Source organism: Salminus brasiliensis, chromosome 10 (genome assembly GCF_030463535.1).
Source record: "Salminus brasiliensis chromosome 10, fSalBra1.hap2, whole genome shotgun sequence".
Classification (NCBI taxonomy): Eukaryota; Metazoa; Chordata; class Actinopteri; order Characiformes; family Bryconidae; genus Salminus; species Salminus brasiliensis.
Window position 1 is genome coordinate 33,454,098 of NC_132887.1, and position 26,501 is coordinate 33,480,598.

A 26,501-nucleotide genomic window follows, 5' to 3' on the forward strand; every position below is an offset into this window, starting at 1 on the left:
ACAAAGAGTAGAATTTGGGTAGCTTTTTGTCAAAGGAAAAAAAAAGAAAACAAGCTGCTCCATCTTTAATTCTTTTTTTTCCAAAGCTATTATGACAGATGACTGAAAAACACATCCTTGTGTACACTTGAGTCATCACCGACACTTTGCCATGTACGTACATGGTTGCTGTTGTCAGGATGGTTGTGTTAACACAACATGTTGTGGGCGATGGGCTGCATCTGACAAGAGTCTTAAAGGACCTATCAAATTTAACGAGAATACTGTCTTCCATGGCCTAGGATCATGATGTGTGCGTAGGCTGCCGGAAAACACTAAAGCCATAAATCCAAATTGGAAACTGGATCCTTGTTACCCACCAATACCTATCACATATGACCCTAAAGGTTACACACCTTCAAGGAAGGTTGTAAGGTTGTAGGGCTGAGTCAGCAAAGGTCAAAAAGCATCAGTTCCACATAGCAACAAGAAGAAACATCTTGTTTTGATCATCTAACAACAATGTGGGCGCTTGTATCTTTCACTCTTTTTTTTTTTTTTTGAGACATCATTAAACTCTGTGACGTCAAAACATTCCATATTTCCCCTGGTCCCTCTCTCTATTTTAAGATTCCAACTGAACAGGACATCTAGGGGCGTGTGACACATGGCCTTTCATCGTTTCTTCATCTTTTTACACCTTCTGACAAAGGAAGGCTGTATATATAAATCCTTGCATCCATAGGTTTGAGTGCATTTATTCCAGCACCTGTGTCAGGAGCTTGCTACCGATCTACTTGCAACCACGCCTGACATTTAAGCAGCAAAAGTTTACACCGGTGCAAGTGATCCGCCAGCACCTAGTAGTCGCAGCACAGGTTATCAGTGGCTGAACCAAGGTCTAAGCAAGAAAGCAAGTGAAGGAACAGCTCTACCTGCTAACACATTGCATTGAAGAACAGCTCATAAAATTTTGACTCCATTGACCACAGCTTTGGGTTCTTCTTCAACACCATACATTGGAGGCAGCATCCTACAGCAAAGCATCAAATATCACCAAGGACCTACAAGTCTACAAAGGTAAGATGTTAGTTTTTCCATTATGTCCTAATTAGGAACCATTTAGGAATCTTTATTTTAAAAAAATCGACATCAAAAGTGATCCAGAGTGTTTATTTAGTCTCTTAATTGTGTGGCATTTTCAGGTTTTTGGGACTTTGGGTTACGCTTATAAAAAGACATCTTTCTTGTATAATTGGTTTAAGTGGCTTGTAGTGTAAACTCTGGCACTCATGGCTTGTCTAGAACACTTCTTTTCTTACCATTTCAGGCATTGGACTGAAAATCTGACTTTCACCCCAACATTTAAAAGATGGTTTAAATAAGTTTACTTGCATACATGTGCTGTATTAGAATATGGAGCATAAAGCATAAAATCATATAATTAATTAATGAATCAATAAATCAATCAATCAATCAATAAAAAATCTGAGTTCCCCTCCTTGGAAAGTTTAAACACAGACGGCTACTCTCTCGGAGTACTGATCAGAGTAAACAAATGTCCTCTAAATGTCCAATTTTGTTGAATATATATATATTTTTTGGATTTAACTGTCACTAACAACGTGAAGTCATTAAATTGCTACATTGTGAAATACACTGCATTGCAAACACAAAAACTAAACTCAATTAAGGAAAAATCAAAGATTCATCTGACTGATCACATGATCAATGAGTTAGTAACATGCTGTAGCAAGTATTCACCCATATGTACAGAACAATACACTGACATAAATTGCTTATTTATATTCACCATTTGCCTATTTGGTTGCTTTTATTTAGTTTGTTTATATAAAGCATTGATGTGAATGATTTGTTCATGAGGTTTTATGGTCTGACAAGCTTGGATCCAACTCTAATGTGAGAAAATGAATTGTTTTTTATATCATATTCCTAGCTCTGATAACCTATATGGATTATATGTGTGTATACATTCACTGCAGATGGTGGCTCTAACCCTGCCTACTCGTCCCACACTGTTGCTCATTGTCCTAATGAGTATAATCTTGTTAACCTCTGCCTTCCCTCAACCCCGCCTTCAACCCCTGCCAAGGTAAGTGTGCCCTACTACACCTTGATGCCTTTAGAATATATTTCTGAAAACAGAAATGGGCAAAAACAGCAAACTCTTTTACCTTGGGCACAGAAACTCACCTTCAGCTGGTCAAGACAGTTCCAAACAGGAGCAATGGGAGGTTCTCTACCCTTCCATCTCACTCCGTGACTGGAGCATCCAGATGTTGTCTGCTCCAGACTTTGGTGGAGTTAAACCTAGGACCGAGCAGCTGGGTGTGGATGAGTGGAATCCTCTGAGCCAGTCACAGGTGGAAGAAAATCTGGTGAAGGCATGGCCAGTTGTTGACTGGTCTCAGAGAGTGGGTAACCAGCAAAAGAGAAACATTGTGGTGGCAGATGATGCAGCGTTCAGGGAGAAGAGTAAGCTTCTCACAGCTATGGAGAGACAAAAATGGCTGAATTCCTACATGCAGAAACTGTTGGTGGTTAACTAAAAGTGAGTTGCCTGTTAAAGGATGCGTACTGCATGTATAAATAAAGCTGAATGTTAACTGTGTGACAAAGCAGGACATTTGTATTGATTTCTGTAAAAAAAGACAATGGAACTTTTTTAAAAATGTTGAAATAACATTCATATGGTTACTTATTAAAAAAGAATGTGCAGAAGAATTTTTGATTTGCAGAATTCATGACAAAGTTTATCTGTTTGTGTTTACATTAACAGCAACTGTTAAAAATTACAGTGAATTCTTTTTTATTACAAACCATACCGTCTTTTCCAGTATTTTTTGGACTGATTTCAGAGCCAAATAGTGCCTAAAACAACCTGCCATCAAGCTTGCCATTTTCTGTTCATCTGTTTATCTCCCTCTAGTGGAATGTCTTTCACGTCCTGTCTCTTCAACTCTGCCACAAGTCATAGCATGTCTACAGTTAGCATGTCTACATGTCTAAAGTTAGACCAGTAGATGGTAAAAATAGCTGCATGTTTACACTGGGCTCAAGAGGCAATCAAAAGAGATTGTGTATTCAAAAACACTCCTTATCAAATTGCAGAAAAAAAAGCTGATGAAGCCAAATTCTGTAGAGGTTGATCTATCAGTCAGCCAAAGCCTGTAGCTGCATGGTGGTGGTCACTATACACTGTCTGGCGTATTAGTGTATTATTATATGTGTATGTGAAATGATAGAAAAAAACACCTGACCTCAAGGCTCAGAACAAACATCAGATGTTATTAAAATGCATTTAATAATAACTTTAAAAATGTCACAATTGAAGGACAGTGGAAAAGAATTACAAAAGCAAACATTAAATAATAATAATAATAATAATATACTTTAGTGTTTTTTAATTGACAATGTTTCAGTAATTGATGCAAAATGTTTGTAGATTTCTTATATAGCCCGCATTTCCCTTTTCATTTATATTTTTTTCTTTCTCTCTATCTTGCACTCTGTCTCTTTCTCTTTCTCTCTCTCTCTCTCTCTCTCTCTCTCTCTCTCTCTCTCTCTCTCTCTCACACACACACACACACACACACTACATCAACATGTATATACACAGAATAATCCCAGGGCTGAATTATCACAATTGTTTACTTGAGTCCAGGTTGACAGGTATGTAGGTGGATACAAGCAATCACTGTAGGTATTCTGAATTTCCAGGGACTGTGATTCTGTTTCAGATAGATAGAAACAGTTTTACATAAATTCACTGTGGGGTCTGCATAAACCTCTTAGTGCTATTTAGAACATTTAAAACAGTTGTTGCCCTCAAGTAGTCAGGTCCATAAGGATTTAGACAGTGATATGATTTGTGGTATTTTTGCCTCTGTACAATCCTCGAATAAATTTGAAATAAAGAAAGTAAGATATGATTGCCATGTAGACTTTTAGCCTTAATTCATGTGGTTTAACAAAACTATTGCTTTTTTATTTTATTTTTAAACAATATTTTATTGTTTAAAAATAAAAAATTCATCCATGGTCTCCCATAATAGCCAGCAAGACTACGGATAGCAACTAAAGTGGATGAACGCAGAATACTTTACATTAAAACATCTACTAAAGTCAAGAATACAACAATACTCCTGAGGAAGTAGGCGTATCAATGTTTATGTCTACAATCAAGACACACTTTATATAAAAACAAATACAAAAACAGCTACTGGAAGATGCACTTCGCAGTACAGATGGATAATGGTCAAAAACATGCCACAGAAGCAACCCAATAGTTTTCTAAGACAAAGAAAGGTAATGTGTTTAAGTGGCAGAGTTATTGACCTGATCCAAGCCTAACCGAGGATGCTTTTCACTTACTGAGGACAAAGCTGAAAGCAGAAAGACCCACAAGCAGGCAGCAACTAACAGCAGCCACAGACATAGGAAAGCCTCACAAGAGAGGAACATATAGTAAATCTTCCAAGGTGCTGTACCGAGGCAAAATTACTAACATTGTGTCACTGTCCACAATAAGGATTTTTTTAGTACTTAGTGTTATTGTTCTTGTTGCAGTGTCATACGAAGAGTTTTCTTATGTGTAAAGTATTGTTTCCAGAACCCCACAAACCCCTTTTTACTTTTTCAAGCTAACAAGCATCTTCATGACTTACTCTTTAGTTATAGCTGTATCTCTAATCAGTCATATTTACTTATAAAGGTGTGTTCACTCTTGGTGCTGCTACATTCATTCTACAAGTAACATAATTTAAACAATGTCTGAAAATGAGTCCTCTGCAAATCTCAGAGGTTCACATTTGACTGCAATTTGCCACATAACATTAATGGCTGGTATTTAGAGCAGAAAGATTAAAATACTCTTACAAAACAGGATCTCAGTGTCTGAATCAAGCTAATCAAGTCCAAAGTAGTCATATTCTGGCTGCTGAGTCATTCTTTAGGCTGCTCTGAACTGGAATAGCCAGTAATTGTGTTTCACTCCACTCTAAAGACAGATTCATTGTCTTCTAGAGATATTTAGTTTATGTGTTATGTATGTGTCAACTTTGGTCACGTGTCCATGACCTCACGGGGTGATGGCTCCTCCGGCAGGCTTGTCGTAGGATTTGGCAGAGTTTGGTTATGTGGAACTGAGTTCTGCTGTATCTCCATAGCAATTCCTGCAGGGTCTTGTGTCGGAAACTCCTTTACCTGCCGTCGATACTCCAGGAATGTGCAGGCCTTGGTGGCTATGGCCACCACGTTCTTACCAATAAAGATGGTGGAGACTCGACTGTCTTGAAACAGCACCATGTTGACCCCACGGATAAGAATGGTGACTATGTTAATAGTCACAAGACTAAGCACAGGGTAGAGCATCATCTTCTGTGGGGACACATGCTCACCCTGCACACTGATCTCACTCAGAGACACACATGGTAAAATCAGCAGAAGGATGTAACAATAGAAGAACATTAGGCCCTCAGCCCAGATGGGCAGCCCAGTTCGCTGTGGCTCCCACAGGTTGGCCTGGATGTCCAGCACATCTAGCAGGTCTAGCGCCACCCAGAACAATCGGCCTCGCATGTCTTCCTTCTTCCTGAAGGTCCTCACATATTCCATGCTGTCCAGGGCGACCAGGACAAGATATAGCCCTGGAACACAAACTGAAAGCAACAGAGTCAAAGCTTTCCGGGCTACAGTCTCCAGACTCTTGCGGTCAGCCTTGTAGTTCTGGAACACAAAGTAAAGCTTGATCTCCAGAACAAAGATATATAGAAACCAGAGGATCATGGCATAGCCACGCTTCGCAGTCCTAACCTCAGCCCCCACCCAGACAGCGACATAGCGCAGAACTATGAGGAAGCAGATGTCCCCCACCAGGACTATGATGCAAACACCAATCTTACGTGGACCCTGGTTCTGCTCCACCAGGTAGGCATCCATGAAAGCCATGCTGGTCATGATGACGATGGTGGTTAGACACACATGGCGCTTGTCAGGGGGTGGCAGAACCATGGTGAGGTTACCTCTGCTTTCTCCTCACAATCCGTCAAATCACGTAATAAAAAATAATAATAAGAAGAAACAGGAATGTTTATTAAAGGATTATTTCATATTTAGCAAAGTTTAGTTATTCAGTAATGCTGGTGGAGTATGCATGAACACAATGCTAGGACAAATGGAAAAATCTTGCTGATGCAATGCGAACCTTGTGCAACTTCAACGGAGTTCCATGGAGTCTGGTGTGTGCTGTTACTCCTTACGTGTTTTCATGACTTTATGCTGCTCTGAGCCTCCATGGCTGAGCTTTTCACATTAGTCAGTGCCTCTGAGGTGGTGCAGCAGAATGTCTGCACACATGTATCTTTAACAGAGGCAAACTGCAATGTCTGCCTAACCCTGACAGACAGAGACCCACTCATCTGTGTCAGCTGACCCAGATAAACAGCATGACTGAGCTGGCGGGCCCCAGGGCCACTCTGGCACAGATAGACTTAGCAGTGAGCAGAGCAGAACTTGCACTGTATGCTGGAGATCTTAGTAGATTTAGCACTGTTCCATTCCTTTGCGTCTGATCCCAGCGCGAACTTTGGAAGGGTCCTGTAGGTGACGGCACTTGGATAGGAAGCCACAGGTTCCTTTTTCAGATTCAGTGGTCCAGAGGTGGTTTGTGGTCTGTGAATAAGACAAGGAAAAATCAGTTCCACAGAAAATTCATACAACCTTGTTCTATTAGGTGCATTTTTACTACAAAACAATAGGGGTCACTAGTGTAATGTGGGTTAATCAAGTACTGCATTTTTTATGCCACCTTCCAGTTTCAAGTCTACCTTGTATCTTTTAAGCTTAGTCAAATCTGATCCTTCAGGGAAGTTAATAAATATACAAAGTTTGCATACATTTAAGTCTTAAATACCATGCAAACATTTCTGGAGCACTTATGGGTCTTGCATAAGGAGGTGCCTTTACATTTCACATTTAACTATTCTAAGATCATACAACTTGAAATTGATCATTTTACCAGTTGAAAAATTTCACCAAGGCTTTCTAGCCTGCACGTTAGCAGGGATAGAATTCAAGTGCTGCAGTGTGTGTGTGCTTAGAAATGAGAGTCTGGTACAGGAATATCTCTACCTAATGCTGTCCTCAGGCTTGGAGCTGGTAGCTTCCATAGCAACCACTTCTATTAAGAAAGCGATAATAAGTGATGATGAGCCCAAAGCAGTAGGGGATCCTTGGATTTCTGGGAGGTGTGAGATTATTCGCTGAGTGCAAGAGTGATGCTGTGCACTGACTGTAATTGCTATGTGAGAGTGGGCAAGGAAAGAAAGACAATGGCCATTATTTAGTTCAGAATGGAGTCAGAGCCCTCAGGTGCACACGATGGGTGCAGTCTTGTCACTAAAATTGATTTGTGTCGCAAGTTGTATGCAAAGGTATACTGGTTTATATACATCAAATCCATCTGCACGCACAAGTCAAGCTGATTTAAATATAATTCGATAATCTGAATTCCATAGTAAGCCCATTGCAGATCCTCAGTCTTTCTAATACATGGTGGTTAAGGACAATTACGTTAATTGACAAAAAGGCATCATCTCAGATATGTGGTGATTAGTTGGCATATGCATGATAATAATGCATATTTTAATTGGCGTATATTACCATTAGAATTAGTGCCTAATAGATACAATTTTGTGTACTTTTTTCCCAATGTGTATATATACACTATATAGTACTGTGCAGACATTATTTAAAATTGTTTATCTCTGCACTTTTTTGCTTATATAAAAAAAAACTACAAGATTAGATGAAGGTTAAGGTTAATAAACAGAGTAAAAAAAGTATTTCTCATCAGAAAGTATTTTTTGTAAAAGGTAGTTGATCTGAAGCTTGCTCTACTGGACACTTCCAGCTAACATGTGGATGTGTTAAATTCTATCACCAGCTCATCATTAAACACTGATTTACCAAAGAAGCTGAATAATAAAATAAAATGGTATTACACAGGTGAAAGCGATTTTTATTTTAATTTTATTTCATAGTTGGCATACCAATACTAGGTTAATTAATTTCTGCTCTTGGCTGCTGCCACTGTTGGACCAAATGCAGATGTGTGCTATTTGGGTGGTTGATAAAGGCCCGGACGCTTCAGCGTATTGCACAATACCTTTCTCCCTTTGACATAATGAAGCATCTGGTGCTGAGGTGGTGGAACGGGCGCCCCAAATAAAAATCTGCTTAGGGCCCCATAAAGGCTCAGGCCGGCCCTGAAGCTGCTGGATGATAACTATAAAAAATACTAGACTTCCATGAGGAGAGCATTGGAGATGCTTAAATTAATACAGAGGCATAAAATCACTACTGTTTGCATGAGTATTATTTGTATGTATTCTAAAACGAGTGTTTTACTGAGCAAATAAACACTGACCCAGATAAAGAATTCTTGAAAGGTGCCTAAAAACATTTGCACAGTACAGTACAGTTACAATCAAAATTTTTTAAACCCCATTGAATATTACACATTTAATGAATTGTCCAAAAAAATGTTCTTAATTAACTGGTTTATTGCAAACAGCTGAAAGTTAGCTGTAAGTACAAATTCTGGTATGCTTAACCATAATTTCTTCTAAAATCAAGGTATTAAGGAGAATTTGCTCCCCTGCCTTCTGAAACAGTAACAGCCGTTATGCTTCTTGAAAGACTAGATGTTGAAACCACAAACATGCAGCCCTCTAAACAATGCTTGTCATTAGGTACAGTAACCTTAGGTATGTGTGGATGCTCCAGATTGTGCAGTGCCTTTTCTGTGGAGATTATACAAACTGTATGTGCTCAATTTATAGCTGAAACTGATACTAAGGGGTTTCTGCCGGATACCTTGGACACACATACTCATTCTTAAGTGTTATATATAGGCGTATAGAGTTTCTAAATCAAATAATATTTACAAACCTAAGCATGGTTCGTGATTGAAGTCCATTAGTTCATCATGGCCATTACTCGATTAAATGTTCAAATAATTGATGTTACTGAATTACTAATATAATCTATACTGACAGCCCTAATTAAACATTAGTACACTAGTTTGATTGTAGTAGTGAAGTATTTTCTGAGAAGCAAACAAATATTACTGACAGAGTGAGGAGCAGCTACTGTATTCTATCTGGCCAGAGAGAACATCAAAGCGGAGCTACACGTTCTGAAGCAGAAACTGGCCTGAGAGGCATTCCTGCATGCTGGTGTCCATATTCAGCATTTGATATACAGCACATAAGAACGCCCCAAGATTCAATTTACTTATAAGTCTTACCAAGTGATTGATTTTTATGTCATGGACGATTCAATTGTTTGGTCACACTCAGTAAATCATTATTTGGAAATGAATAGGCAGAGAACTAATTTCGGGTATAGGCATAAAGGGAAACAGTCTACAGCATTTGTATGCACACATATCTAACATCATACTTTTTTTTCTCTCTCTCTCTCTCTCTCTGTCTCACACTTATGAAGATACACATAAACACAAACACTCACACATACCCCCCTTCTTTACTGTACTCTGTGGAGTGGAGACTTTAAATCAAGAGTTTAATTAAAGTGGCAAAACACATGGGGGCCAGTGCATATCTGCAGTGGAGCGCTACAGAGTAAGCTCATCAGGCCAATCAATGCACACAAAGGGCACATTCCCCCCTGTAGAAGTGCAGTGACAGACCTCTGTCTTTGCACTAGCAAATATTCCCTGCAGGTTATTGAACCCATTAATTGGACCAATGCAATGAACCCTATGCTAGCAAATGATTTTTGAAACTGCTGATTTTACTTGTCCCCACCCCATAGTGAATATAATAACCACAATTTTGTTAGACTGTCTTACATTTTAAATATATATCTGTCTTAAAAATCCCCCTGTCCTGAGATCGATGTGTGTTTGACTATTTAACCTTCAGCATGTACCTTCACACTGACAAAATCAGTGAAAGCCACATATGAACAATCTGACTGGATTGGAACAATTATGCTGCTATAGAAATTCTGCATCCCTAACTTAAAACACCTTCCCATGTCCCTGGGTATCTTATTATTATTACTACTACTATTAGAAGTAGTAGTACTAACATAAATATTACTACTAACAGTTACAATAACAGAAAAACAATAATAGCTAGATGTACATTTCCTAGATGGGTGCTACAGTGTGGCAAGGTGATTGGTTTTTCAGGCAGTTGCCATGATGTTGCTGGCGGTTGGTAGGCAGTTGCTATGGTATTCCAGGTGATCTCTGTGGTGTCTTAGGTCATTGCTTAGGTGTTGCCAATTGGTAGCTTTTATAATCCATGTTGATAGCTGATGTGTTACAAGTGTATTTGGATCATAATTACATTTGAATGGTGTCTACCATTGCTATGCGGAAACCATGTGTTCAATAAAAAAAGCTTTCTCCTTCCTTCTTTCTATCCTTCCCATACCATCTCTCAACAATTTTTAATTGTTATTTAAGCAACTTTTCATATAAATTTGCACTTGCAAAATGAAATACGCTCAATATAAAAAGTGTAAAATCTGTTGCACTCATGCCCAGTACACCTATTAAACGCAAAAGTTTATCTCTCTTACACAGCAGTCTGTATTGAATTTAATGTAAGCTAATAAACATGAGCAATCTTAATTCACTATCCACTGTCATGGACTGCATTGTTTTTTCATTGTTTTTATATAATTACCAGATCAACACAGTTTAAGCAAATATACTAAGAGAAAGTACACTAAAATAATTTATTTTTAATTCTTGAGAAAAAAAAATCTTTTTCAAGCTATGCTCTTATAATGACGGATCCTGTTGTCTTTGTAAATCAAACAAATCCCAACTAAGAAAACATTTGTAAATGTCAGAATCTTCATGATAACGGCATAAGATCACCCTGATAGACACCCTGAAAGCTGTTTTAGTCTGGTTTCTTTTTGTACATATTCATCCAGTGCAGGTGGAGATAGCAAATTACAGATTTTACTATTTCATTGTTAATTTAAGATTAGAACACTGCAGTAAATTGCACAAGTTACCCAAACAGTCTGCCCTGACCCTGACAACATTTACAAAAGCAAAAAAAACAAAAAACAAAAAGCAAAACAAAAACAGGACTAGTAGCTCTTTCCAGTACAATGGAAACACAAGCTCAAGATATTCTGCTGTCTTTGTGAAAGTGAAGTTCGTTAAACTGTTTACATTTTCAGGTGATTAGCATTCTGCGTCGCCCAGCAGACCTGATCCATTTTCAATGAGCACACAACAAACTCATCCCCTCTCTGCAGCAATGGAAATTGAAGTTTAATATTCGTTGCTCATGCATTCTTAACAAATGGAGAAAGAAAGTTTTTTGAATGCTGTCCGACACTCTGGGGTCTGTCACATGTGTGATGACAGCTTAGGAAAGGAAAAATGTTGCTGTGGTAACAGACGTTAATCAGACGGATACGCCAGACTCTTCAATACCAGAAAACAGTAACAACTGAACTTGTGGTTCCCCTCTATAGTGCTCTGTGTTGTTTTAAAGCACAGGATATTGCTTTTCAACCAATATATTAATTCAAAATGATCAAGGGAATGCATCTGTGTAAAAATTGTATATTGTTGTATTTATTGTTGCCTGCCCCTGTTCTTTCATGTCTGCCTCTATTTTGTGTTGCCATGTGCTCCCAAGCACATGGCTCTGTTTGTGTCCTAGCCATACCTGTCCTTTAGTGTTTCCACCAGTGTCTCCTTTGTAACCTTTGTTACTCCCAGGTGTTCCTCATTATCCTTCCTATAAGTACCCCTTTGTTTGCAGCCTTCCTTCATCTAGTCTTGTGCATGTCTGCATGTCTATGTTGATGTGTGTTCATGTGGGTTTCATGATTTGTTGACTTGGCTTGTTTGTGTTTGTATCGTTTATTTGGTAATCTTAGCGCTTGTTTGGCTTCTGTTTGTTTTATTTTTCTTCATTAAAAGATATCCTGCATGTATGTCCACCTCTGTCTTCAAGCTCGACATACCATGACAGAAGACCAGACCCAAAAGACCCAAAAATGGATGTAGCAGGTGATACCTGGGCCAGATGTGCAGTCAGACAAACCCCCTCCCTGGACTGCCTGTCGGGTATGCGTGGGAGGTTAAGGAGACCTCTACCCGCAGGTGCAGGAGTCGGTGCAGGAGATGTACCAGTGTCTCTCCCTCACCAGATTATTCTCCGTTTGAGAGTGGTGAGATGGTGGGGGGTGTTGCCGATTGGTACTCCAGTCTCAGGACTGGAGAGGCGAGGCTAACAGGGGTGCATGTCTTGATCTTCCTTCATGGGACATTATAGACTTTCTCATGACTGCACCCCTCGAACCAGAAGAGTCTGTCCCAGGTCCAGTGTCCGCACCCAAGGTCCCGGTTCCAGTGTCTGCGCCCAGAGGCCTCCAGCCTCTGTTTCTGTCTCAGTGGTCCCATCCTCTGTTCCTGTCCAGGCAGTGGCATCTGTGCCTACTACCAGGCAAGCAGTGCCCACCGCTCCTGCTCCAGTGACTTGGGTGCCCTCTGCTCCTACTCTGGTGATGGCTCCCAGGTCGGCTGCTCCCAGCCAGCGGCACCCATCATTCACTCAGTTCCAGTGCTGGTTCCCAGACCGTCGACATCTGTTCCAGAGCTGGTTCCCAGACCGTCGACATCTGTTCCAGAGCCGGCCCCCAGGTCGTCACCTCCAGTGCCTGCAGCTCCCAAGTTGCCAGCTCCAGTGCGGGCAGCGCTTAGGCCGTCTGTGTCTGCTCCAGTGCCAGCTCCCAGGCCGCCCGCCTCTGACTCTGTGCCGGTGGTCTCGTCTGTCTCAGGTCGTGTGCCACGGTTGATACCCAGAGCTGTGCCCAGGCTCGCACCTCGGACTGCACCTTAGCCTTTTGCCAGTCCTGGGCCTTACTCTATGTTTATAACCATGTCTGTCCCTGTTTTGTTTCCTGTTTTAGTTTACGTTCCTGTCCCTGTTTATCATTTTGTTTCAGTCCCTGTGCACATCACTGTTTGCCTGTCCAGTCTCCGTTTCAGCCTCCTGTTGAGCCTCTAATCCAGTCAGGTGTTCAGTTTCTGTCTATGCCTGTTGTCCAATCGGAAGTGCAACTTCCTGTGCAGTCTCCAGTGTCGTCTCTTGTCTGGCCCCCAGTTCAACGTCCTGTCCATGTCTTAGTCCCACTTCCTGTCTGAACCCATGTGCTTTTCCACTTTTTTTTGCCAGCTCCAGGTGGGGGGGGGGTTTGGTGGTGGGGTGTTGGTTGGGGTGCTTCTGCTCTGTTATGTGTTGCCATGTTCTCCCAAGCACTTGGCTCTGTTTGTGCCTTATCTGTCCTAGCCACACCTCTCCACTAGTGTTTCCACCAGCGTCTCCTTTGTAACCATGCACTTTTTCACTCCCAGGTGTTGCACGTCCTTCCAATAAGTACCCCTTTGTTTCAGCCTTCCTTTGTCTGGTCTTGTGCATGTGTGCATATCCATGTTGGTGTGTGTTCATGTCGGTTTCATGGTTTGTTGACTTGGCCATTTTGTTGTTTATTTGGTAATCTTGGTGCTTGTTTGGTTTCTGTTTGTTTTATTTTCCTTATTTTTACAGATCATGTGTGTACAACCACCTACGTCTTCAAGCCTATTACATTGCATGAACATTTTGTGTCGAATGAACCAATAGTTTGAAGTTAATTGGAATGTAAATTCTTAAATCAGTGCACATTAGAGGCATTTTTGTTCTTTTATAAAGTTTCCATCTTAGATATACAAAGTTTTCTTATGTTTGTGTATGTTATACTTTGTAATTCCTGTTGCATCTAGTGGTTTTGGGTGCTGCCTGATCAGCAGTTAAAAAAGTGGTTTGATTATAGTTTGAGAATGCACAGAATGTATGAGGTGAAGTTCCATCAGAATAATTAAATGGTAGTAATTTCTGAAACTCTTCCACAGTAATAGCTAGTGTCTCAATCATCATGATGTGCAGTGCTCCCTCACCTCATCTTCTTTATTCCTTGCCTGATATCCTTGTTTCACCCTTGCTTCTCCACCTACCAACTTCTTGCCTTTTATACTCCACATCAGTGATCACTTTCTTTATCCACTGTTTTTTTGTGAGCACTCTCCTCCCAGCATGCTCCATCCTCTTTCCAAACCCTCCATCTTCTCATTGATTGACCTTTCGCTTTCTCCTCCAAATTCCTCCCCCTTGCTTCCTTAAGTAGAATGTGAAAGACCTTGGAAAGTAATGAAGCTCTTCTAACTGAGGTTTAAGCATCCCACTAAGTCTGCAATGGGCTCTGTGTATGTGTGTGTAATACTTAGGGGTGTCATGGGGACTCTGTGACTAGGTCAGTCCAGAACAAACAGGTCCGGAGGGAAGGAAACAGAGCTAAGCAGAATCGGACACAAGCCTGGGCCGGCCCACAGGCCTCTCCGGTAATCATATCAACATGTTCGCCTGGGCTGGCAAGCGTAGTGAACAACAGCTCCCTGTGGAGCTATATCAGCAGGAGCAATCTGAGCTCAGCAGGGCAGACTCATAATGCTGTCTTCTCTCTAGCTCACAGACACGGCCAGTCCCCTCTTTTTTGCCAAAGAGAGAAGGGAAAGGGACAGAACAGGGGCGAGAGATAATGTGTCATAGCATAGGGTGGTAATCGGTTGTGGTCCCGCTATATGACATCATGACAAGATTTGTAATATGCTAAGTTATGATAATCATCCTAACCCATTTAGGTTTTTTTTGTGGACACTAGGGACACTGGCATCTGCTGTGGTTAGGATATTGTGGCCAGGGGGATTCAGGTAGGCCCCTTCAAGTAAATTTTATTTGTTGTTTCAACTCGTATGTCTTACAAGAAAAGACATTTTTCTTTAAATTCATGCAAATAAAAAAAACATAAATAAAATCAAACTGTTGCCATACAAAAATCCCTATTACTAGATGCTTTTCAGTCCACCTGCTACATCAGCGTGTGTCACATTGATTTGATTATTGATTTGAAACTCTGAATGATTCAGAACTTTGTAGGGAGACTTTGTTTCCCTTTGTATGGTTGTGTGTACATGTCTGCTCATGTTACACTGCCACATTTATTTTTTAACCTTTATGTTCTTTTGTTTCCTGCCATGTTCTTAGCTGTTGCTTAAGATCTTGTTTGACTGAATGCAAGTTTTCCAAGGGTTTGTTCCCTGCACTGGTGCTCTTTAACAAATAACTTATTTGCAATTGCAATTATAGCCTCCTACTAAGATGTTTGGGCTCGGTGTGCTATCCAAGGAATGCTATTTGGCTTTTGCTTTTTGGCAGAGTGCCTTGAGGGGGATGAAGAACCCTTCGCCAAGCACAGTGTCAGTGGTGTGTTCAAGTTGCTCTCACTGTGACAGACTTAGCGAGGACCATTATTGCTGGGGAAACTGGCTTCTGGTAATTCCATTCAGACCAAGCCTCAAGGCTACAGCGATGAGGCTAATGATACTGTGTGGTGGGTGGATTAGGGAGCAGGAACCACATGGACTTTAAGTAACAAATCGGCACACTACCCACAGTGCACTGGCCATGTTATACCTGCCCACATGCCAACTCCCAGTGTTATGAAGTGCACTGGCCATGTCACCTTGACTGTGGTGGTTTATATAGATGGAACTGGCCCTCTAGCCCCTGTGCTGAGGCCAGTTCCAGTTCTATATTCCAGAGCCACTCCTGTGCCAGCATCCTGGGACCCTCCAGTGCCTGTATTATCCCTTGTCTTTCTTCCAGTCCCTGCATCCAGCCACGTTCGTGTATTTATTCTTGTCCTCGCCCCTGTCTTTGTCTCTGTGCCAGTTTCATAACTGGTCATAGTCAGTACTATCATAGTCTCTGCACCATTCTAGTCTCCGGTTCCATCTCCGGTCCCATCTTCAGTACCTTTTCTTGTCCTGTTTCCTGACCAGTCCCCAGTCTTGTACTATTCTGTCTCCTGTCAAGCAGTCAAGGAAGGCGGCCAGGTATGTTTTTGTCCTAATCACTTGGGGGATATAGCTTTTAATCCTGTATCCAGCTATGTACAGCTACACAAGTAATGAATTCACCTACTTTCACCTTCTAATAAAATGTGCACACACATATTTGTATAATTTCCTTTAAAAAACACTGCTGATAAAAATAACTCCTGGCAACTGCCACACATTAGCCATATCAACATGCCCAACGCCAAGCACTGGCTAGAAGTACACTATAAAGTCCCCAGTCTTAAGCTGATCCTTGGAGTTCCATAAAATCCATAACAAAATATCAGTAACTGACCGAGTAATTTTCTTTGTGGCTTTTCTTACAGCAGCAAAGGAAAGGGGAAAATCACCTTTACCCTCGAAATTAAAATTTTGAAAATATTTCCTGTAAATGTAATTAAACTTTTGGACATACAGTGTGCATAAGATAAAGTACAGTGCAGCTCTTTGTCTATCAATGGGACTCCAATTATTGATACTATCAGAATGCAAGCTGACTTGTGTTTTTACAGCTCAGGAAGCAGGCCCAGCTGCTGGGTGCACTGGAAGGCTTCTGCGACTTGGCACAGCATGCCCTGGCACTCTCAATATGCTTTTCACACCACCAAGTGGTGTGTGAGAGATGAGTGTGAAAGAGGGAACATTGAAGCAGTCGGGGGTTTGCCCACAGTGTCACTCCCTCTTCCCTCTTGCAGCTGTGACCTCATTTATCATGTCCTTTAGACTTCAGGTTTCTGCCTTTGATGCCTCCATCTATGGGGAGTCACCCTGAAACTGGTCATGAGAGCTAATGTTAAGGTGCACTGGACAGAGTTGTACTGGTTCAAAATCTTCCTTTGTGGCATAAGGCACCACTTTTCTGTCCAAAAGTGCTAAACCCTCATCTCACTACAAGATTTATAGACAAGAGTTTACTTATCTGTTCAGATAATCAAAGTAAGACCCCACTGGGCTTATGCCAGACCTGCTTGGCAGTCTGCAGGGAGCCTGCAAGTGACCTTGCAGCAGCTGTTAGAAAGAGGGACTTGAAGAGCGAAGCAAGAAGCATATTTGGGCCTCTTTTGGAAATTCAACAGCAAACAGCTCTTAGCAACCTTAGAAATTGCCGATATTACTGGCAGTGGTTTTATTATATTAATATATTTATAATTATACTAATAATTACTTATTAAAGTATAATTTGTGTCTGATAGAAAGTTCTTGTAATTTTGGTGAAGTTGGCAGTGCAACTCTCTCAGCTTGTCCAGAAATATGTGTCCATCAGGGGTGGCTCAACGAGCCATTTACACTTCTGAGATTTATATTAAATAAAAATATATATTTTAGGAGTAGATTTAGGAGTAGTGCGTTCATAAAAAGGGTGCATTTTCATTCTGCATAAAACAGCATAGGACCAACAAGAATTAAAACTGTTAAAAATTGTAAAATGATGTGTAGCAAGTTTAACAGTAGCTGAAAAATCTGCATTTTTGCTGCCTATTTTCTGTGCCTCATAATATACCAGATATAGTGGATATAGTCACACTCCAACTAAGATAAGGCTGCAATTTAACTAACACCGTACCACTGAATCACATAATAAATCCTAAAAAAAAATAAAATATCTAACAGGTTTAAATAAGAAGCCAGAATTTTTCTAGTTATTTAAATACTGATACTAATAATATTGCTACTTTAATTTAACATCCTATTAAACCTATATATTCCATCTATATGCTCAGTAAGATATTTCACTGTTTAGTTTCATATTGGTCAATATTATACTCTACTTGTTATTATTACATTGGATTTGGTATTATTTTCATTATTTATCATTTAGCCAGTTCTGAAACCATTAGCCAGCTAATATGACAGTCCCTTGAAAATATCTAGATGTGATGTTAGACTTTAATAATAGCAAGATCATATATTTTGGGGAATTTGTGAATAGCAGGTTTTCAGTGATGTGCTACAATGACAATTGATCAGTGAAGCGGGGAGGCTGTAAGGAGGGCTAAATGAAAGACAATTTAAACAGAACAAGATTGTCTGAACATGGATTAAAAAAGAGAGAGATTAAGAAAACTAGTCTGAATATGTGCCTTACCTTTTCGTAACAACCCCAACATTACATTTCTTGCCCATTACATCGCTGAAGATTGCCCTGTTTTGTCAACTACTACTAACTGGGGCCTGCAGAAAGGCAGGGCTGGACATCCAGCATTTGCAACTTTGCCCGTGTCCGAGTCCGACTTTCTCTGAGTAAGACTTTCATTCCTGGTTGAACGTGAACAAGAAACAAGGAAGTACTTGTAGTACTTGTACAAAGCAAACAGTTAGAGCTTTAAATCTTCCTTTTCAAACATAATTATTGATCAGTAAAAATATTTTTAGACATCTTCTTTCTGTTGGTAGCATTGATTCCCAATAGTTATTTGCCATTATCAGTTTATGATCAAACTCCTCACAAGTTTGCTTTTTATTCAGCGTCTAAAAGTCTTAATCTATCAGGGCTACATATGCTTTGTCTGATTCTCAGCCTCTGAAGTAAACATATCCTTCCATTACAGTCAACTATACAATGCATTTTAGCTATTTTAGTAACTGAGAGTTAAAAGGCTACAACAGTCACCTCAATATATAAATACAGTACTAAAACCGTTGTTGTTAGGTTACCTAGCAGTTAACAACAGCTATAAAACTACAGCTATAAAAATATAACATCTAGCTTAACATAAGCTGCATATTATTTAAAGCATTCTAATTCATCTGACATATAAGGAAATACAAACAATGAGTCAATATGACCCAAGCTAAACAAATGACTATACACTTACCACTGTTAAGTGTATCTCAATCTCAGTCTTCCAGCATGATGGATGAAGGCAAGGCTAAAATACTCACACCCAGCTCTAGATTAGCAGCGAGATGCTGCAGCATCAGAGGTTGTACAAAAAAGAAATGGAAAGTTTTAATGTAAAAATGTTAAAGGCAGGATTTAAATGTGCCGTGTTGCTTAGCTGTCTGTACATTTTTTAGTTTTGCTAGTTGGGCAGTTGAGCATTTGTGTTTGGCCCTTCTAGGTGGTAGAAGCCTGTCATACACAGTATTAATATTCATTGTGTTATTTAGATGAAAATGAGTGCTTCTGTACTTATTCTGCATCCTATAACCTATTGACTCACTTCTTTGAACATAGTACTTGCATTTCATTTCAAAAGGAAGTATAAATACTGTGACAATAACATGCACCTAACTTAATTGGCCAATTCCATGTGGTGCCAAGTTATGTCTATAAGAGTGTTAAGGAGGATAAAAAAGAGGAATGGAAAGGATGATGTCAAGGGGAAAAGGCTAGGCATACTGTGTGATTCTGTTTAGCTGTGTGATCCTGCACTACACTGCTGCTGAGAAAAGCCATGAATAACCTTGATTTAAAGCAGGATCTGAAGGAACAAAGCTGCAGGCTCTACATGTTAGAGGTTGAGACAACTTTAAATTTTATCTTCAGACTTACCTTCCTACCTTGCACCTACTTAAATTCTGAATCACTGAATGTTCCCTTTGCTGACCACATTTTACTTTAGTTACTCTGCTTTAAGTTCTGTCTTCCCCCTTTCACTACATATGCAGCTTTGTCAGTCATGCTGTCTGTATTTTTTTTTTTACAGTCCCCTAGTTCTTGAAATTAACCTGGTAAGTATGAGGTAAAAACTCTAGATCTAAAAAAAGCATTTGGGTGTGCCAAGAGCCATAGCGTGAAGGAAGTTTTTGCAGGTGTATCAAAGCGTGTGGTCATACGGGTCTACTAGCAGTGGGAAAAATCATAGTCTACAGGAAATTCTTGTCATTCTTGAGCAGTTCCCTGTGAAGTGTTCTTTCAGAAATTGGTTCTGAAGGACCTGTGTTGACTTTTAAAAGCAATTCTTGCCTGGAAATGAAGCAAGTTTCATTCACAAACCAGAAAACAGAAAACTGTCCTGGTCCATTAATTTGCCTTTTGGCCACAATTCTGATGAGGATTTCTTGTAGACTGAGATTTTTGCCACTGCTGGTAGACCTGTATGATCGAACATCACTGTAATGCACATACAGTCATGGCTGAAAGTGTTGGCACCCCTGAATTAAAAAAATATATATATCTGAGAAAAGTTTTGCAATTACATGTTTTGTTATGTGCATGCTCATTTCCTTCAAAAAAACGCAAAAAAGCCACAATTAATATAATTTCAGGCAAATCAATCCTTTGGAAGAATTAACTGAAATCATTTGCTTCCTATAACCCTCAACAAGTATCTTACACCTCTCAGCTGGAATTTTGAACCACTCTTCTTTTGCAAACTGCTCCAGGTCTCTCATATTTGATTTGTTTGGATTAGGCCTCATCTGTCCACAAGACATTTTCCCAGAAGGAATTTGGCTTACTCACATACATTTTGGAAAACTGCCATCCAGCTTTTTTTCAGTCTTGCGTGAAATTATGGCAAATTAGCCCTTTTCTCTGTATTTGTGTTGTTCCAATACACACAAAGGAAATACACACATGTATAACAAAATATGTGTAATAATCTTCTGGTAGAAATCGTATTAATTTATTATTATAATTTAATTTAAAGTATTAATTTAATTTCAGGGGTGCCAACATGTCCTTTAGGACATGACTGTATTATGCGTGTGTAATGGTGATATGCTGTGTGCTTCTTTTTGTACTACTCTGCGCACACGTTTCACTAGCACTTATAGTCAGTGCAGTTTTTTTTAAGGAATACAACTCATTCATGCAGTTATCTAATCAGCCAAGCTGGACTGTGCTATCATAAAATCATTGTTGAAAGAGGTCAATGAAAAATGGCCAGTTCGAGCTGACAGTAAGTCAAATACAATTGTACAACAAAATACAACCATTGTGGTGAGCAGAAAAGCATCACAGAAGTCACAACATCTTGAGCAGGTTTGATGACAACAGCAGTGGACGTTGTCAGGTTCCACTTCTGTAAGCTGAGGCTGTAGTGGGCACAGGCTCACCAAAACTGAACAGATAAAGTTTGGCACACAGATGGTCACAATAGCATGAATCCGTGGAACCAATCTGTCCAGGGTGGTAAAGGTGGTACAATAATGTGGCCAATGTTTTCTTGGCACACTTTTGGCCTAATAATGCTAGGGATGTCCTAATTTCAATCCAGTGGTTTCAGGACTGATTCTGGCATATTTATTGGATTGGATTGGATTGGACATTGGCTAGTTTAAGCCTGATGCAGTTCAGGGTATTTGTTATTCTTAATGGACACACTCAACACTCTTAAACAGATAATCTCAGATGGAGCTAGTGTGTTTTTAGTGGCTTTTCTATTAAAATCATCTATTGTTCCTAAACTACCGACTGAATCTTAAATTACTCTTTACTCACGTGAAATACTAGATTTTACACTCAAATACTGTTTTACAAAAACTCTCTTACTCTCATTTCCACACAGATTACTGACAACCATGTGAAACAGCATAGCAACAACATAAATACTCCTTAACAACCACCAGGTATACCATAGCACCTGCTTAGCAACACTATAGCAATCACTTAGCAATGACCTAGCAACTATGTAGCAGCCACCTATTATACCACAGCAACCAGTTAGCAACACATAAACAATTCGTAAACCTAATAAATAAACTTAGTTAATGAATAAAAACTTATGGAGATGGAGCTAGTGTGTTTTTAGTGGCTTTTCTAGTCACTATAGTTCCTATAGAACACATTCGGCATGTGGTAGTGTCTATGCCATTAAGAATTATGAGTGTTTGGTGAGTGTACATTTAGTAGTTTAGAAGCACACAATATTATACAAAGAAACCCAAAATGCTTTTGTACATAACAAATGACTTAACCAAGTGTGACATGATTGCTGCACAACTGCTTTTCATTATTATTTCAGTAATGCAGCCCATGGGCAATTAGTATTATCAGTAATTTAGCATGAAAGCCTGGTTTCTGACTGAATTTCTATAAAGGTCAAAAGTAAGTAATGTAAAGAAACTGGATGGGAAAGCATTGTGGCTGCTTCCATTATGAAAACTATTTTCTGAAGATGCTGATCCAAAAAAGAGACAGGCTAAAGCCATATAGAGGCTACCTCAACACTAATCTTTAGCTGTGGATTGCATTTTACACCCTTTTCTGTGCTAGTCACTCTTTCAAATTATCTAGTTTCACTTTTGTCCTTGTTCAGCCTTCTCCTGCCCTTTAAACTTCTCTTTCAGAAGCTTTTTGATTGTTTTTTAGAGGTCAGCTGAGACTATGGCTTCCTTGTTCTCAAAGGAGAGATTATCAGTCAGCGACAATTGTGCTCCAGCCACTCTCACTCTTATTCAATGCTCCTACTTCCTGACCTTTGTGCACATCTGGCTGCTGTTTTGAAATGAACCCTGTTTGTATGTCCTACTGTCTACAGAGTGTAAGAGATATATTAGCACATTTAAACAATTCTCATGCATTGCTCTAAGCTTTAGAATCAAGCTTGTGAATCTGCATGGTCACTCAGTCAAGAGCCCTACTTCCAAATTCAATTTCCAGGCATTTGCATGCTGACATGCTCTCACTGCGAGGATTTATCTTTTAATTTCCTTCTTTGTAACTCCTCTGCCCCTTCCACCAGCTCATTTACTCGTCCATGCATCTTGGTTAAATATTCAGACCCAGGCAGGAGGTGAAACCCAGAAGCAATTGCTTACTGAGAAAATTTGTCTGAGACCCCTGCTCTCCTTCCCTTTACTCTCAAGTACATCTCTTCACTCCCTCTTTTTGTCTTTAGTCTTCTTGGCTGGAGATGACAGAGACAATTGCAGCAGCTGATATGTAGCAGGTTAGGCTTTTTTGAGTCTGCTCACGTCTGAGAGATGCTTCATCTCTGTGTGACATGGCTGTCCCCAGCGTGGTGCTGTAAGGAAGGGGAGAGTATATGCTCTCTTCTTTTCTTTCTGACAGCTCTGGCTCACAATGACAGCTAGCACAGCAGTGCTGTTGGGAGGGTTAAAGAGAGCCAGAATAACTAGTAGAACAAACATAAGAGAATACAGTGACCGCAACTGGCTGCAGAAAATGAGAACTGATTTTTAGGGCACTTGCCACCAGTTGAGCCCAAGCGTACACTTTTGAAGGCCCTTTTTTCTGTGCTGGAAAGAGCCTTCAAATCATCTATTGCTCTGACTGAATCTCAAAAATAGCTCCTTACACTCATGAAATACTGGCTTCTAGACCCAAATACTGTATTACAAAAACTCTCACTCTCATACCAACACAACTCAACACACCAACTCCCACTTTACACCCACTGCACTCATACACTACACACACACACAGGCATACATTCTTGGAACAGCATAACAACTGTCTAGCATTTACATCGCAACCACTTAGGGTACCGTAGCAACTGCTTAGAAAAATCATAGCAACACAGGCTGCAGAAAATTAGTCAGTTGCCACCAATTGTACCCCTGTACCCATGTCTTGATAATGCAAATACACCATCTGGGATACCAACTGCCTTGAATTTCATTGAAGGAAGTAAGTATTTGACCCCTAGTAAAACATAATTTAATACTTGGTGGCAAAACCCTTGTTGGCAAGCACAGCAGTCCTCTCCAAATCCACCGTGCTTGACTGTGGGGATGGTGTTCTTAGGGTCATAATCTGTATTTTCTTCCTTCAAGCACGTCGAGTTGAGTTGAGGCCAAAGAGCTTAATTTTGGTCTCATCTGACCACAGCACCTTCTCTCAGTCTCTCTCGAACTTGAGGCGGGCCTGGACATGAGCCTTCTTGAGCAGAGGAACCTTGCATGCACTGCAGGACTTTAAACCATTACGTCTCAGTGTATTACCAATGTTTGTTTTTTTTTTGAGACTGTGGTCCCAGCTGCCTTGAGATTATTAACCAGCTCCTCCCGTGTAGTTCTTGGCTGATTTTTAACCTTTCTCATGATCCGTGAGACTCGACGAGGTGATATCTTGCATGGAGCTCCAGGCCTAGGTCAATTGATAGTAATGTTGTACTTCTTCCACTTCCGAATAATTGCACCAACAGTTGTCACCTTCTCATCAAGCTTTTTACTTATTGCTTTGTAGCCCATTCCAGCCTTGATAATAATAGCCTTGTTATAATTCAGCATTGTCTTCAGTGGAAAGAGGGACTGAAACACCTTAACTGTTTTCAATGGAAATTCAGCGAATGAATGGTGGTCTGTAGCTTTTGCACAGTAATGCAAAGAAAGATTCTAATCTCAGAGACCGACAGCTTTAACAGCTTTAAATTCACTGAAGAAGAGATTTGTACAATATGACAATTGTCTTTAACATCCCAGTTCACCCTTTATAATATGCTCTACATTGCTCTTGTTTACTGTATATGTACCTACAGGCAATATGTGATAGTGATTAGTCTTAAAAGCATATGCCAAGCAATTTAAGTGCAGTCTTGAGAAGGAGGACAGGCAAACAAAAAAGATGAGTGTGATTTAACGCTGCCAAAAGAGCCAAATCAGAAATCTCACTTCACGGCACGCTAATGTTGTCCACACTCGTCCTCTTATTTTTATTCTCTAAATTAATGGGAGAACTGGAAAGCACATTGGTTGCTTAAGGTCAGCTGCTATTATCTTACAGAGCCACAATGGTAGTGCAATGTTAGAAGTGGGTGGCAGCAATATACATTTAGCTAACAATTCCACACTGCCATGTCTTCCTTTCAGTGGTACAGTTGGATAAAAACATTCAAAATGATTGATAATGTCTTGATAAGGTCAAAAATTTGGTCCCTGACATCTTTAGACTGCTCTTTAGTCTTGCCCATGGTGAAGATGTTGCAGTGTCACTTGGTCTCTTGGCATGTGGCCTTTTACACAGGTGACAATTTGGGACAGGTGTCTCTCATGCAGGTAACGACTTCACAGAGATTAGGGTGTGTCAGTGGTCTGTGGGAGCCAACATTAGTCATGGTTTTAAAGGGATCAAATACTTAGTTCCCTCAATGAAATGCAAATTATTTTTTATTGAAATATTATTTCATTTTCTAGATTTTCTTTTTAATATTCCATCTCTCACTGTTATGAAGCTACCATAAAAATCATATACTGTTTAATTATTTGTCAGAGTCCAAACTTTCAAAATCAGTGAGGGATCAAATACTTATTTCCTCCACTGTATATATGCAAGTAGCATAGTTGTCGTCACAAATGAAGGTTATGGAATTATGGTGAGTGGTTAGCGTGCCATAGCTGACCCTGCCTATTGACCCTGCCTTTTGAAGTTGGGACATATGAAGAGAAGAATTTCTTTGTACTGCACACATCTAAATGTTAATAAAGACATAATATTACATTATTGAAAGTGTCTAGTACAAGGCAGTTAGCATCTAGACAGCACTCATTGAAAGTATCTAGCACTTGTTGTCAAAGCATGGAAAAAGTCAAGACTGGTGGAATGTGATGCAACACCCAAAATATACCCAAAATAAGAAGGCTTTGCTGTCTGAGGCCACAAGCGTGCTACAATAACAGGATTATTTAAGCAATTTTACCAATTCCCAGGCTGCTAATTATTGTCAGCCCACCTCAAGAAAATGATTGCATACTTCCTATGTAGTGTACATATTGAGGTATGCAGATCTGGTAGCGTAGGTGAGAGATTGTGGGTGGAAGGCATATATTAGACCAGTAGGGATAGGAGTTAGGGGTCTGCCACATCTTTGCTGAATGACTTTAGATTCAAAGAAACTACCAGACGTAGCTGAAATATCTAGTCAGTCACTGTAGATAAAAAAGGTCTATGGTTCAAGAGGCAAGGTAGTGTGTGATTAAATGTGCAGATGTAGCATGGTAGGAGATATTTTTGCATATGCTGTTGAGACAGTGTTGTTGAAGTTCCACATGGAACTGATGCTGCCGAGCATGCGTTAACCGTGAACGTGGGACAAGGTATGACTTTAGCCACCAATTAGGCCATTGTGGAGTTACAACGATGTAGTGCAGCTGTGTAGTGTATACTACAGTTACGTCTATGTTTTCTACAACCAGCACTGCTCTCAGCGAACCATATACACACACACTTAAACTACACACACATGTTCAGGGAATAGAGGTCCCTCAATGTAAAAATACAATGTGCAATGTACAATGCAATGTGCAAACTCTTGACTTCAATTATTTATATTGTGTATATATTGGTAATTTATCTATGTTTTGCATATCTTTGCTGCTGAGGCACTGTGAATTTCCCTACTGTGGCACTAATAAAGGATTATCTTATCTTATCTTATCTACAGTTATGAGGTTAAGGACACCAGGCTTCATGTGTCGAGCCTTCCAGTGGTGTTGTTGTTATAATTCAGCATTGTCTTCAGTGGAAAGAGGGACTGAAACACCTTAACTGTTTTCAATGGAAATTCAGCAAATGAATGGTGGTCTGTAGCTTTTGCACAGTAATGCAAAGAAAGATTCTAATCTCAATCTCTGACAGGCAGCTTTA

General features: G+C 39.9%; 2 protein-coding genes across 4 annotated transcripts in view; one reads left to right on the forward strand and one right to left on the reverse strand.

The window, feature by feature from the left end:
• Positions 1–936: 936 nt before the first annotated feature.
• pth2 (parathyroid hormone 2) lies at positions 937–2,653 on the forward strand. 2 transcript variants are annotated; one of them, XM_072690520.1, is made up of 3 exons: positions 937–1,059; positions 1,983–2,092; positions 2,186–2,653. In XM_072690520.1, exons 2-3 carry the CDS (start codon positions 1,983–1,985, stop codon positions 2,547–2,549), a joined length of 474 nt encoding a protein of 157 aa, XP_072546621.1. In that variant the 5' UTR covers positions 937–1,059; the 3' UTR covers positions 2,550–2,653. The 2 variants fall into 2 exon arrangements, with proteins under 2 accessions (XP_072546621.1, XP_072546620.1); XM_072690519.1 differs by lacking the exon at positions 937–1,059 and having other exon boundaries at positions 1,884–2,092.
• Positions 2,654–3,345: 692 nt separating this feature from the next.
• The window catches only part of tmem121aa (transmembrane protein 121Aa), a 32,021-nt gene continuing 8,865 nt past the window's right edge, over positions 3,346–26,501 (reverse strand). The window contains exons 1-2 of one of the 2 annotated variants that reach the window (XM_072690523.1): positions 18,093–18,172; positions 3,346–6,672 (exon numbers count right to left, since the gene is read on the reverse strand). In XM_072690523.1, the coding sequence (XP_072546624.1) occupies positions 5,065–6,012 (948 nt within the window). In that variant the 5' untranslated portion in view covers positions 6,013–6,672; positions 18,093–18,172 and the 3' untranslated portion in view covers positions 3,346–5,064. Of the gene's footprint in view, positions 6,673–18,092; positions 18,173–26,501 lie in introns of those variants that run through there. The other variant, XM_072690522.1, reaches the window with a different exon arrangement.